We start from the raw sequence: 13,886 nt of genomic DNA on the forward strand, positions 1-13,886 counted from the left end.
TCTTCTGTTAATTTGTTTTGCCTATTTTAATTCAAATATCAAATTTAACCAGATTATATTGTTCCTTAATTATATTTGAATTTGATATTGTATTGATTTTTGTATTTGAATTAATTTACTATATCTATTAGAAAATATTTTTTATTTTTTATTTTAAAATATTATAAGAGTAAATTTAAAGTAAAATATTATGAATTTTAAATTATTATTGCAGTGATTATAAATGTTTTTATATAATAATAAAAAATTTTATTTATATTTGTAATTTTATTTTTAAATATAAAGAGTCCCGCATTTCACTTAGGACCCCCTGACACAACCGTAATAGTCAATTAGTTATGGATCATGCTAGATGTACAACAAATTTGTACATCTTGGGCTACATCAAGGGGTATAAAGATTAAAATATCCTGCGCCTCACATGCGTCTCATGAGGGACTTTTTTATCATTAATACATCTTTGTGTAGCTCAAAATGTACACAAAGGTGTACCAATAGCATTATCCATTCATTATAGTGAGCCGTCAGTGGAGTTGGTAGTAATATGGTTTCAATATGAGAACTGAAATTGAATTTTGTTAATCTTCTGCATGAAAACCAAGTGATAGTGATCGCCGTTGTTATCTAGAATCACTGAGCCTAACGAATTAGAATCCCAAATTTGATCACAATTGGGAATCCTTCAAACAAAGCTAGCTGTTTGCTTGCTAGGGTTTCCATTATATTAATGTTTCCAAGTCGCAGTCGTAGGTTGTCGATGTCAGCTGTCACCAAAGCCCACAACGTTCAAACCCAAAGTTTTTCGTTCATCGACCGCCACGCTCTCCTCCTTCGATTACAGCTTCTTCCTGCATTGAATTGCATCGCCGGCGACTATCCTTCTTATTCTTCTGATTCCTCATCGGTGAATCCGCCTCCGCTTCAAAACAAACGCCGCGCATTCTGAGATTTCGAAGCCCAAACACTCTCTTTTTCTATTTTAGGTTTTTGCTCTTCGGTGCGTTGGTCGCAGCAACCGGAAAACGAGAAGAAAGAAGTAACGAAAGATGCTTTGCTCTGTGAAGCAACCGAGGAGCACGTTTACGTGCTCCGATTTGATGCCTAGGAATCGGCTAGGATTAAAGCCTCAAATCTCGTCGTTACCGGCAATTGCGAACAGAAAGCGAGTTTTTCCGAGCAATGTCTTTGTTCGGAGGCCTTTGTTTTTGTCATTGAAAGACCAAAGTCTTCCGGTTGAGTGCCGAGCGTACGAAGCCGACGTTTCCCAGCCGGTTAACGTCGATTTTCCTGCGGAGAAGGCGCCGTCTGAGGCTGCTCAGAGGCTCAAAATCAGTGTTTATTTTGCAACCTGGTGGGCTTTGAATGTCGTGTTCAATATATATAACAAGAAGGTTCTCAATGCCTTTCCTTATCCTTGGCTCACATCCACGCTCTCTCTTGCTGCTGGATCATTGATTATGCTGATTTCATGGGCTACGAGGATGGCCGAGGCTCCGAAGACCGATTTCGAGTTCTGGAAGACTTTGTTTCCGGTCTGGATTTTGAGGGTTTTTGGTTTCTGGTTTGGGGTTTTGGAGTCTTGATTGATTTGAATCTGAATGTTGTGTTTTTGTGGTGTAGGTTGCGGTGGCACACACAATTGGGCATGTGGCTGCAACCGTTAGCATGTCAAAGGTTGCTGTCTCATTCACACACATCATCAAGAGTGGTGAACCTGCTTTCAGTGTGTTGGTGTCGAGGTTTTTGTTGGGGGAATCGTTCCCGATCCCTGTTTACTTGTCACTTGTGCCGATCATCGGTGGTTGCTCGCTTGCAGCCGTCACAGAGCTCAACTTCAACATGATAGGTGAGAAAGAAGTATGAATTTAGATAATGACATGGTTATCTAAGAAGTCTTTGTTCTGTCCATGCTCGGTTTGGCCAAAAGAATCCTATGTTAGAGAAAGTTCCAATTTCACATAACTTGGTTTTTGATTTATGTGTTTGTGGTGTGATTACGATGAATTGATTTCATAGGATAAAGGCTTGATATATTGTTGTTGTTCTTGCTTCAGGATTTATGGGGGCTATGATATCAAATTTGGCTTTTGTGTTTCGTAACATATTCTCGAAGAGAGGAATGAAGGGGAAGTCTATTAGTGGGATGAACTACTACGCATGTTTGTCTATCATGTCTCTCTTGATCCTTGCGCCATTTACATTCGCTGTGGAGGGCCCTCAACTCTGGGCAGCTGGCTGGAAACAAGCTCTAACTCAGATTGGACCAAATTTTATATGGTAACCACCATGCATTGCAGCTCTGTTTATTCTCCTAATGTCATGCACATCTTGTCCTTTATTTCCCTTATTGAATTGTACTTCTCCATTGTTTATTTGTTGCTTTTGATTTCCTGAAAAGTCCTGCAGACGGTCCCATCAGCCCAAAACTGGGTTATCTTCGATATGATTTGTGTTTCTTTCCCAAACTCTGGTTCTTTTAGATGTGTGTTTCTTTTTCGGTCAGAACAAATATCACCCAAATCAGGGGAGAAACTTTCTGAATTAAGTGAAGTTAATAGTAGTTTATCTGAGAAGGAATCTTAGCCAAAGCAAAAGGTTCTGATCACTTTTGACCAACGTATGTTAGCCTAAAATTTGAGGATGTTCTTTGTTGTTTTTATTGCTCGCTTTTATTGCACTTTTGTCGATGCTGATGAGATGATTTTCATCATATGGCAGCATAGATGTGTTGTTTATACTCAAGTTCATGTTCTATTTGATTGCATATGCTTATGAGATGGTTGTGTGGCTGTGATTCGTGTAGGTGGGTGGTGGCCCAGAGTGTCTTCTACCACTTGTATAATCAAGTGTCCTACATGTCTTTGGATCAGATCTCTCCCTTGACATTTAGCGTAGGAAACACAATGAAGCGGATATCTGTCATTGTCTCCTCCATCATCATCTTCCACACGCCTGTCCAACCCGTCAATGCGCTTGGAGCTGCCATCGCCATCCTTGGAACCTTCCTATATTCACAGGTAAGTTCAACTCTCTCTAAACATTGGCTTTTTATTAGTTCACAGTTTCCTTTGGATTCCTATGGGGATGGAATTACTATTTTACATTGCTATTTAAGCCCCTTGTTCTATGGTGAAAAAGCAACAGCAAAATAAGGAAATCTTATCTTTGGGCCATTGTGTTAGAGAAAATGTCACTCTTCGTGTGCCCACGGGCAAAGGAAATCCAAGCTCTATTGTCATCTAAATTTTGTGCGACCTAAAATGAAGTGGTAAATTAATGAAACAACACCATACATTAACAAAATAAATTTAGCCCTCATATGAAGCTCTAGGTTCTTTTTTGGCCTTTTACTATTTTCCTTCTGATAGACATCTCATGATTTATCTTCTAATTCATCAACATCTGGCTCCTTCACATGCACCATATCAAAAGTGCACGAAACCCAGCATTTTAGATTTGCAGGGCTGTTCTTATGCCTTGTAGCATTCTCCTTCCTCCAATATGGACAATGATTCTTGATCTGAAGCCTGAAACTTTAGCAGCACAAGAATTTGACATTTCATACAAAACAAAATAAGTTCTTGTTTTGTATAAACTAGGGTGTAAAAAGAAAGGCAAGAGTAAGGCTGCAATACAAATGACCTTTTCCTGATCCCCATGAAACGGGAAACCTTGTACTGAGGATCCCATTTTAACATATTTCCAGTGAATTTTACGATGAATTATGTCCTGATATTTGGCTTCATTGTGGAGCAGGCAAAGCAGTGAGACTCTGACAGCAAAAGTACCCAGATTGTGCAAGACAAGGAGAGAGTGATGCACACAGTATTAGCTGCTTTGGCAGAGGAGTTTTTTAACACGTTAATGAGGAAGGCCTGGAGGGAGGAGGGGTCACAATAATAATAAATGTTTTATAGTAATATAGTTGCAGAGGATCCGCATCCTCTGGTTTTCAATTTTTTTTTCCCTTTTTTAGAAAATGAATTCTAGGAAATAAAACACAAAATTGAGGCAAGTTAATGATAGCATTCTCAGCTTGCGATTCATGAATGTTTCTGCTGCACGGATAGATTTATGTTAAATCAGCACTCACTCCTGCACATGGAATTCTATTAACTTTCAGACTTTAAAAGGGGCAATTTAGTAATATACATATATATATATATATACTCAATTTGGTTAACATTCAAAACTGTAGTATTTGTATATGGTTTTTATACAAATACTACATTTTTTCAGTTTGTATATTTCACTGTGCTACCACCCTTACAATTATACCTTTGTGGCTTTTGTATTTGTCCTTTTTATCTTTTTAAGATTAAAACGTTAAAAGACTCCCTTTGGTTTAAAGTAAAAAGGTTTTCATGTAAAAACTCGCCTTATAGAAATAATCAAATTGATCTTTTATACTAAAATAATTGATTTTAATTGTAAAAGCGAACACTTTATATATGAAATAAGAGATAAATTACATACAAATAAAACCCTCTCCCGAATTTATATTGAAGGTGCCCTTTTTTCTATAACATTCCAAATATTGGAAAATAATTGTATAAAAAATTTTATATAGAAATTATTTTTATAATGTAGAATATTTTAGATTGAAACAAATGCAGCCTTAAAAAAAATAAAAAAAAATGAAAAAAGGGTAGTAGAAAAGAAAAGCACATACTCCCAATCAAAGCTGACTTAAATACTGCAAATGAGAGTAGAGGGAAATAAGAAGAGTAGTTCTTGCAATGCTGATATTCCTACAGAACAATATTTGCTATGCCCTTAAAATGTATGTGGTGATTCCATAACCTAACCAATCTTGCTACATTACTTTCTAATACTAGAAATGAGAAAAAATCATCTCCCCCAACGTAACAAGAAATCCAAAAGGCAAAGTAACTGGAAAAGCTTGCTCCTTTACCCATGGTGTTCCTGAGCCATCTGAACCGGGATCAGTTTCTATGGCTGCATCCCATTACCCGGCAAGTTCAGGTTAGAGTCAAACCAGACTTTCTTCTGCTAAATCAAATGAATGTGCAGCCTGCAGGTCTGGATCCGTCTGTTCTCGAGTTCTGATGATGACGCACTTACTCGGCGTGGTTCATGGTGAAGAGAAACAACTGGTCTAGGGAGAGCCCTGTATATCCAAGGTAGAGAGCCGGCCGGCCAGCCAGCCCGCCCTATCTCCACCAGGGAGATCCAGCCTCATAGAAATGCTCTCCATCGGTATCATCCCATGAAATTTGGCATGCTTGAAGGCCAATGGCAACACTAGGTTCCTTCCCGTGATGAGCAATCCATTCCTGTGTGGCCATTTCTTTGCCATTCTCACTTTCGTATTCTATCTTGTACTTGCCAAAAGGATTAAGCCCGGGATGGCTTGCCTCAGCAATGGCGGCAGGCATGTACATCGAGTCACCCACTAGCGGTGCGCCACAGGCAGCCAATTGTGCTCGAATCTGCATTGCATGACAAAATGTTGTCATAGTGATGCTAGTCCATGCAGTCATAATAAATCGTAGTTATAAAAGGAAGGATAGTTGTGAAAAGTGAGTAAATGCCTCAGTGGGTGAAACAATGTACCGGGCACTTGGCATGCCTTTTACACCCTAGGCGCTTGAGGCATACGCCCAATAAACTATCCAAAGTTTAATGGATTTTTTTTATTCTTTTATAATTGTTAAGACACTTTGACCTTGATTAGAAAACTTATGGTAAGAAAAAGAAAAGAAAAGAACAAATCAACGTAGAACCCTAAGAGATTCAAATGAATTGATTAAACTTATTTTATTTGACTAATATGATTTATTAGTACCACGAGTTACTAATCATTAAATTATTAACTTTTTATATGATCACATTGATAGTGAATCACTCTTATTCGCTATTTTGTTGTAGGTAACAACATTAGGTTACAAAGGGGCTTCACATATTAGTACTTATGCATTCATTTTATGCATCTCTAGTGTTTCTTTTTTCTATTTATTGTGTCCAAGAAAGTGAGCCCAAGCCAAAGATAGGCCCAAGAGGAAGAAGACTAAGGAGGGAAGCTCGGGAGACCTTCCCAACAAAATAGTTCAAAGACTCTCTCGGAGGCCACTCTCAAAGGCCTCCAGGAAGGGGACTCTCCCAAGTACCTCTAGGAGACTCTCCTAGGGGCCTCTCTAGAGTTCAAGAATACGTCAACTCACCTTCAATATCTCTACTTGAAAATCCGGAACAAATGATTCTGAGAGATATGAATACTCTTCCACCTGTCAACTTCAGCCTCTATAAGTAAGGAGCAATTCCTTCGATCGAGGTATGACTAGAACATTACTCAAACTATACTTCTCTTGATCTAATATACTCTTTCGAGGAGACTAACTTAACCATCAAAGAGCCCCACGCAAGAGACACCTTGTGCCCTTGATCGCCTTCTGTTTTATAGGTCTCTCGGAGATTAAGGGCTAGAGACGAACACTCTCACAATTACAAATTTATTGTTATATTTTGGCAACAACACTATCTTTGTGTTTTAGTCTTCTAGTGATTTTTCTATATTTTGTACTATAATATATATTTTTATTTTCTTAAATATTAAAAATCCAAATTTTCTGGGGCTTATGCCTAGTGCCTTAGGGCATACTCTTTTTAAAACACTAGTAAGTCTTGCAATTTCCTATTTTCCTTGGCAGGAAAGCCGTCTTCAGCATGATCCTTTAGAGCTCCACAATAATTTTTTTTTTCTCCCCTCAATTTCAATGAAAGCTCGTTCATTTTCTAAGTTGATTTCTGCAACCAATTTTCTAATTTCACCACCCCAAAAACTGAAGACAAAAAATGACATCACAAACACATGCTGAAACTCTATGATATTGCAAAAGATGAAGAGAACAGTAACAAATAAACCAAAGGAAGCAAATAAAATACCTGATGCGTCCGACCTGTCAAAAGGTTTACTTTACACTCGTATGCAAAATCTTTTGAAGACCACCCACAGTCCTCAACGTAATACTTATCTTCAGTTTCAGAGCTTGGCCATGGAATCTTCTTGCATTCCAAAACTTCAAGTTGGCACAAGTACCATCCTTTTGTGAAATCTGCATCACATGATAATTTCAAGTTCAACTGAGTCAGAAAAAGGATGCAGATACTAGATAGGTGGGTTTTGGCACTATCATGTATTTCTATCACTGGAATGTCACATTTCTCATCAAATCATAATGAAACATGAGAAACTTTAAAGCTTCCCTTCTTTGTCTTGGGGATAATTGAGGAAGAATACAACTCAAGAACATTTACATAAGGCATTAGTTTCTTTCTCAATCTCCTATTAGGTCACTAACAACTGGAGGGTAAGTCCAAAATGAAGCTCCTAAATGAATCCATAGGGAACAAAATATGGTTGATCAAAGCTGACTAAAACACGGCCCCCTGTTTTGCCATGAACAGGGGAAAGTCATAAATCTATATGCAACATTTATCTCACTTTTCTACAAAGAAGCTGTTTCCACTACTCAAACCCATGACCTTCAATTCACAAAGGAGCAACCATACTATTGCTACGAAAACTAATTAAGATGTAATGGCCAGTGTTTAAAAAAGCTTGCTTTAAGCGCAAAGCGCTTGGGGCTTTTTCTGTGTGAAGCTCAGCAACTTTAGCTAAGCATGATTAAAGCGCACTTAAGTTGCACTTTTACTTGAGCTCCAAAGCAATAAAGCATGCTTTAGAATTATACTTTTTTTTATCAAACAATATAAATGGTGTAAATTAGGGGTTGCTAATTTATTCCTAATTGCTGTAAATTGGGAATTGATGATTGATTCTAGATTGCTGTAAATTAGAGATTGATGATTGATAAATTAGTGGCTGTTGATTGATTGCAAATTAGGGATTGATTGTTGAGGATTGCTAGATATTAAGGGTTGATTAATTGAGAATTGTTGTAAATTAGGGATTTTTTTTTTTTTTTTGACTTATTCTTCTATCCAATCATCTATAAAAACGGTGTGAATGAAATAGAATGGGTTTTTCGGTCAAACTTTTACAAAAAAACGAAAGAAGACTCAACAAAATAAAAAAAAAAAATCAAAAATAAAAAAAGAAGCCTTAGAATATTCAAATCCTGTTATATGCCCTCTATTTGTTTTTGCTATGGTTGCATGAACTTGTAAACTAGTACAAAATCTAAATGAAAAATGGTATCTCATATTTTGTTAAATTTGCGGCCTTCATTCTTATTTAGTTTTTAGTTTTTTTTTTTAACGATTGTTTTTTTAATAATTTGTATTTTTTATACTTATAAAAGTTTCCACTTTTTATTTTATTTACATGCAATTCACTTTGCTTAAGCATGCACCTTGCTTCGCACTTAAGCTCCATAGGCCCTCTACGCGTAAGCACGCGTAGCACTTTTCAAAACACTGGTAAGGGCATAAACACCTGTATATCTATTTTAATATGAACAAATAACTGGAACTGTTCACTGAAAGTTTTAAGCTCTTTCAATCGCAACAACCACAGCAAAGTCTCTAATGAGAAAGCAATTATATGATATTAAGGTTCTGTGGCCTATCCCATGGAAACATTTGATGCCTCACAACTACACAAGTAAATAATGATATTTCTTATATATGTCAAAACTTAGCCAAGACTACAGTCCCATACTTGATACTTCCCCTCAGGTCAATAAAAAACTAGAAAATTTGAACTGTCCATTTATTTGAAAAGATCACGTGGTTAGTTAAAAGTTGAGGACAAATATATGGAACAGGACTACCCACTGTGCTTTACAGAGTTGGTTACCTTCAGAAATAAGTCTTGGAGCCATATTGATTGGCCTCATGTAGTGGGTGATTACTCCAACTGGCACAGGAGCCGCAGCAAGAGCAAGATAAAGCTTCCTCACCTTTTTCTCCTAAACGTAGAAAGATACATAGCTTCAAAACCAAAGGCATAAAGTAGACAAGCTTTGAAAAGGACAGGAAACCTCGTAAATAACATAATTAAAATAAATTAAGTTTTACATACTCACAAAGGACATGCCACCTAAGACACTATACTGTATCGTAAAAATAAAAGAGGGGGAGGGGGAATTAAGGAACTTACTCTGATTTTTCCGTGAAAAACTGAACAATACTCCTTCGATCTAGCTAATACAACACTGCATAAACCAGAAGCAATTTATTTATAACTAAAAATCAATAGCCAAACCACACAACCCTAAACCCAGTTCATACACCATACCAGCCTTCTGTGCAATTATCAATCTGATGGGTGGTCTTCAGTGGCTCCGAAAATCCCAAGGCACGAGTTGCAAATGTAGCACAGCTTTCTTCAATATTGTCTGTAGTACCTCCAACCTAAACACAATTCAAGTACATAGAAAACCAAGTGTAAACATATTGTGGTAAAGTGGCAGTAAATAAAAGCATAAATCCTTGAAATGATAATGGTTACCAACTGAGAAATTTATGCATCCTGGTCATTAAAGCAGTGTTTACACTCTTCGGGAATAGATGTAAAGGGAAATTTATTGAGCTTCTCTCTACTAGAATAGATCAAAACATCAACTACCATTATTGTGTGAGTTTTGATTAATTGGTTGATACATATATACATACATATATGCATGTACATTTACATACAAAGCTAAGTGACAAGCTGAAACAAAGGCAGTTAACAGACAATCAAGATTCAAGGATAAAATGTAGTTTGCTTCCATTCCAGGGGCATATCATGTGAAAAATTTCAAGACAGAAAGTTACTAGAATCCAGTTCTTCAAATGAAATACTAAAAAACAACTTTAATAGATTCAAGTTCAGACCAATCAAAGGTTTATTCTTGTTGTGTTGTTACGAACCCAAGAATTAAAAAGGGGAAATGGAAAGAGAACTCCAGAAAGGGGAAAAGAATCGGGTCAGCTGAGGACAAAAGACCTGATGTCAGGTCAAGGAAGGTGAAAATAAAATAAAATTGAACAAAGTGTTTTTCACAATATATCATAAGTTATACTGTTATAACCTTCACCAAAACAGGAAACCTACCCAGCACAAAGTATTTACTATTTACAACTAGAAGTGTTTCCTCATAAGGTCACTACATACAGAACTCCCAATTTTGCTAACAAACATTAAAAACATTAATTGACATGGGAATTTTACATACAGATGTACCAGCTGGTTTATCTAGAACCACGTAGGATTCAGATACAGCAATAATCCTTGATCTCCAGTCAATTTCATAGCACCTGAGTACGATACAAATGTCAAGAGACACCATAGTGGGCAATAACATAGCAAGTAATGGTAAAGAATTCAGAAAATCTACTACCTAGGAAAGCGTTTCGGGTGTACATGTACCCTCAAGTAAGTCCCAGCTTCAACATACTCATTGACATGAGTTATGCGGTAAGTTTTTTGAGCTTCTCGTACAGTTTTTCCTTTAATGGAAGGTCTCTTTCTCAAAATTGATGGATCTGTAGCTTCCTTATATGTCCTAATTTCCTCTGGTGTTGCAGTTGGAGGCGGCACCGGACATACAAGGGCATAATATACAGCTCCAAAATGGATGAGATCTGCAACATATCTTGAATAGAAAAATTTACATATAGAAAAATTTACATTCAGTGAATAGAGCAGGTGAATGGCATGCCAGAATCAACCAAATAACCAGTCTTAATCCCACTAAATGGCCTGCCAGAATCAATTGAACATAATTAGAAAAAAAAAAAGGTAGCACTTACAGAGGTGGAAGATCCAAAACTTTGCTAATATATTCAAGTACAGGCCCTCCTGTTGAAACAACTAAGTGCTCAACTCTTGGTGGACAATTTTCTGAGGGGCATGGAAGCAAGCGATGATATTCTGGGTAACTGAATCACATGAAGTCTAATGTCAGCAAATTAAAAGAAAAAGCTCTATGTAGTAAAATAAACAGTTTATGAATTCCTTATCAAAACTCAGATAAAGCAGGGAATGTATAAATGAACATTGGTAGTTGTACATCCACTTCACATGTGAACTGATCCCAAATGGCATATAGTAACTTTCACATCAGCAAACTGGAAGACTATTTTTAGTTTTCAAAATTAGGAATTTTTATGATAAATCCAAAAGACTCCAAGACACTGAATAAGTGGCACATGAAAGAACTACTGTTTGTTTTACCTAACCAAAAAAAAAAAAAAGTTATAGTCCCATCAAGGATGCTTCTATATACATGTACTGTCTTGTTCAATCAGCAGCTTACAAGATGGACTTAGAAAAACCTACATTATTCTAAGGCAAAAATGGCGAGCAAAACATTTCATACAAATGTTTCTATTCTTTCATGGTTACATTAGGGAAACACAAGCCAATTGGAAGAGAACAACTCGGAGAATAATTTGTATCTAAAAAAATGAAGTCAAGATGGGTGAGTGGCAAGACAAGAAATGAATGAAACAGTCTTTTTAGGGTTTTTTTTCTGAATAGACCAAGAGAAATCTAGGGAAGGCATGGTAGACTCTAAGCTGACATGATGCCCATGGAGTAGCGCTCTTCACCAAATTTACAATGTGGAGAACATTGGCATTGAGCTGATTGAGTAAAGCTTCTCCAGCATATGGTAGAAGTCAAGCACACAATTGTGGAGGTAGTGATGGTAGTGGCACCACGTCTTCAAATGTGTGAGACAGGGTGTTGTACAACACAAACCACATTATAATTGAATGATCTTCTTGTAAATGGTCAAGACCAAATTCACTCAAGGTAAGAAAGCCATTGACAAACCCATAGCATTAGTCTCTAACACGTGAGCACCTAGAAGTCTTGTGTGGAGGGAAACTTGAACCCTACTTCAGCCTATGTTGTCAAAGTTGGAGATCAATGGATAAATCCAAATCACAAAGGCAATATAATTGGAGATGTCAACTCCACATGTTGGGGAATGCATGATTATCGGATCACTCAAGCTAGTGAGTTCCATTGGTGAGCCATGGAGGCACGGCAGTCACGCTCAATGGAGATCACCCTCAGGAGAAACGCAAGCTGATGTAGATTTTGCTGGGCAGGTCCACCAGCCAAACCAATGATGTAGATTTTGCAGTCGTGCTCAATGAAGTCTATTGAACCTAATGCTACTGCTAGCCAAGACCTACCATCCGTGAACGAAGATTTGGAAGAAGTTCTGGAGCCTCGGGCCATTATAGATAAGAGAGTTATCTACCAAGGCATAGTTCCCTTGACTCAAGTGTTGGTAAGATGGTCACACATGCATCCTGACCACACAACTTGGGAATACCTACCCGAGTTGCTCAAACAATTCCCCCAAGCTACTAGCCTGCTCTAAATTCTTGATAACAAGAATAATTTCAAGGGGTGGGGAATGTCACGACCTAAGGGCAATTTTGAAATTTTATTGTAAAGGCAGTAGCCACTTGTATTAGTTAGTTGTTGCTTTGTTGATTGACTTCCCCACGGTTATGCTGTTAAGCCAGTGGGAAGAGCCTATATAAGGCTAAGATGTTAGAGGATGGGGATTCATGTTGTGAATAACAGAATTCTTTCCCCCCTATTTCCCTTCCCTCTCAATTCTCTCTTTCAAATTCTCCCTCCAAAACTCTCTTTTCTCTCTCGATCTTCCCCTAATCTCTGTTCTGCTCGAGTCTCATCTCAGAGACTTGGCAAGTCCACCAGCCAAACCAATGATGCCTTCAAGTGTCCTTCCAAACAAGAATGTAATTAGAGCACTGGGTAGAGAGTTCCGTTACAACAATTGACTACAGGCAGGGAACCATGTGTGCTACCTCTCCTAGTCGAGTCTCGATTTCGAATGGAGACATTTCTACAAGCATCTCCATCTTCTGGTTAAACTTAACTCAAAAGAGCTAGACCATCATGAAGTTTAGAAATCCCTTCGAAGAAACTACAATCCGGTTCTTCTTCCATCTTGATAAAATCAAGACCCGTTACGCCCACCACCAAATTCCAGAAGTCAGTAACACACCTTTGCAAGTTTTCACACAGAATTAGCAGGACTCTTACATATGGAACCCAAAAAAAGAGGGAAAACCCATCAAAATTCTTGGTAAAAAAAGGGGGAAATCATGCAATAATCAAGCCATGAACAGAAAAGGAATAGACGGAGTAATGTGAACATAAACATACGAGCTGCGGTAAGAAGTGGGGGTCGAAGGGGCAACATCTGATACGGCAGAGGACGATCCACAAGCGAAACCGAAGGTTGTCCTTTTGGGGAGAGATTTTCGGTTCCGGGAAACCCAAAAAGTCTCGGAAATTCGGTGAGTCTTGACGGAGGTGAAAGAGGATAACGTGCGCACCAGAGACAACCTCAGGTTGACGACGACTGAAGTGAAGCTGGCGGGAGCTGCCGCCGCTGCTCCAATCGCCATTTGCGCGTTGGGTTATCGGGTTTGCGCAGACAAGAGGGGCGATACTGGCGATACTATATTCATACCCGACTTGGATCCATTTACCCCCGCCCTGTTAGGGATGAGCAGAAGTGCGGTGAGACCGAAATTTCTCAATGGAATCAACAAGTTCAATTAGTTCAATTCAATTTTTTATAGAAAATGGTTCGGTTCAATTATATTTTCTCTTCAAAATCAGTTTTGTTATATAAATAAGTTTTTTTATCAATTATATTTGTGATTTTTAAAACCCATTTATTTTTAATACTCTTACTACGATCTTTTGGAAGGTCAACCAATATCTAAATTTGATTTGATTTCATTGAGTTAATTTTTTCTTTCATTGTTTTTTGCCATTTGTTTTTAACAAATCCAAAATGAGTCTCTTGGACAAAATTAAGCTCATGCTCATCTTGTGAGACAATTAAAAAATCTTCACCTCTAATATCAAAATGATGCCGAGGTATATGTCCACGTCTATTTTTTCTAATTTGAGG

At 37.7% G+C, this 13,886-nt stretch overlaps 2 protein-coding genes across 2 annotated transcripts; one reads left to right on the top strand and one right to left on the bottom strand.

The window, feature by feature from the left end:
* The first annotated feature begins 639 nt into the window (after positions 1-639).
* LOC127794023 (glucose-6-phosphate/phosphate translocator 2, chloroplastic-like) lies at positions 640-4,122 on the top strand. Its single transcript, XM_052324882.1, has 5 exons — positions 640-1,532; positions 1,621-1,846; positions 2,055-2,277; positions 2,804-3,017; positions 3,757-4,122. The coding sequence occupies exons 1-5, from the start codon at positions 1,047-1,049 to the stop codon at positions 3,766-3,768; spliced, it is 1,161 nt and encodes a 386-aa protein (XP_052180842.1). The 5' UTR covers positions 640-1,046; the 3' UTR covers positions 3,769-4,122.
* Positions 4,123-4,709: 587 nt separating this feature from the next.
* On the bottom strand, positions 4,710-13,443 carry LOC127795949 (RNA pseudouridine synthase 6, chloroplastic). Its single transcript, XM_052327934.1, has 9 exons — positions 13,127-13,443; positions 10,723-10,851; positions 10,311-10,565; positions 10,146-10,227; positions 9,224-9,339; positions 9,086-9,140; positions 8,783-8,894; positions 6,907-7,076; positions 4,710-5,453 (listed from the first exon to the last, which is right to left on the bottom strand). The coding sequence occupies exons 1-9, from the start codon at positions 13,369-13,371 to the stop codon at positions 5,175-5,177; spliced, it is 1,443 nt and encodes a 480-aa protein (XP_052183894.1). The 5' UTR covers positions 13,372-13,443; the 3' UTR covers positions 4,710-5,174.
* Positions 13,444-13,886: the final 443 nt, after the last annotated feature.

The sequence above is a fragment of the Diospyros lotus genome, chromosome 2 (genome assembly GCF_014633365.1).
Source record: "Diospyros lotus cultivar Yz01 chromosome 2, ASM1463336v1, whole genome shotgun sequence".
NCBI lineage: Eukaryota > Viridiplantae > Streptophyta > Magnoliopsida > Ericales > Ebenaceae > Diospyros > Diospyros lotus.

Excerpts from the sequence above, each read along its gene's own strand:
- LOC127794023 (XM_052324882.1), top strand. The coding sequence starts at position 1,047 with ATGCTTTGCTCTGTGAAGCAACCGAGGAGCACGTTTACGTGCTCCGAT. Across the intron at positions 1,847-2,054 it reads GCTCAACTTCAACATGATAG|GATTTATGGGGGCTATGATA; the intron begins GTGAGAAAGAAG and ends TTCTTGCTTCAG. Across the intron at positions 2,278-2,803 it reads ATTGGACCAAATTTTATATG|GTGGGTGGTGGCCCAGAGTG; the intron begins GTAACCACCATG and ends TGATTCGTGTAG.
- LOC127795949 (XM_052327934.1), bottom strand. The coding sequence starts at position 13,371 with ATGGCGATTGGAGCAGCGGCGGCAGCTCCCGCCAGCTTCACTTCAGTC. Across the intron at positions 10,852-13,126 it reads CCCACTTCTTACCGCAGCTC|TTACCCAGAATATCATCGCT; the intron begins GTATGTTTATGT and ends CATGTGATTCAG. Across the intron at positions 9,141-9,223 it reads GATAATTGCACAGAAGGCTG|TGTTGTATTAGCTAGATCGA; the intron begins GTATGGTGTATG and ends TGGTTTATGCAG.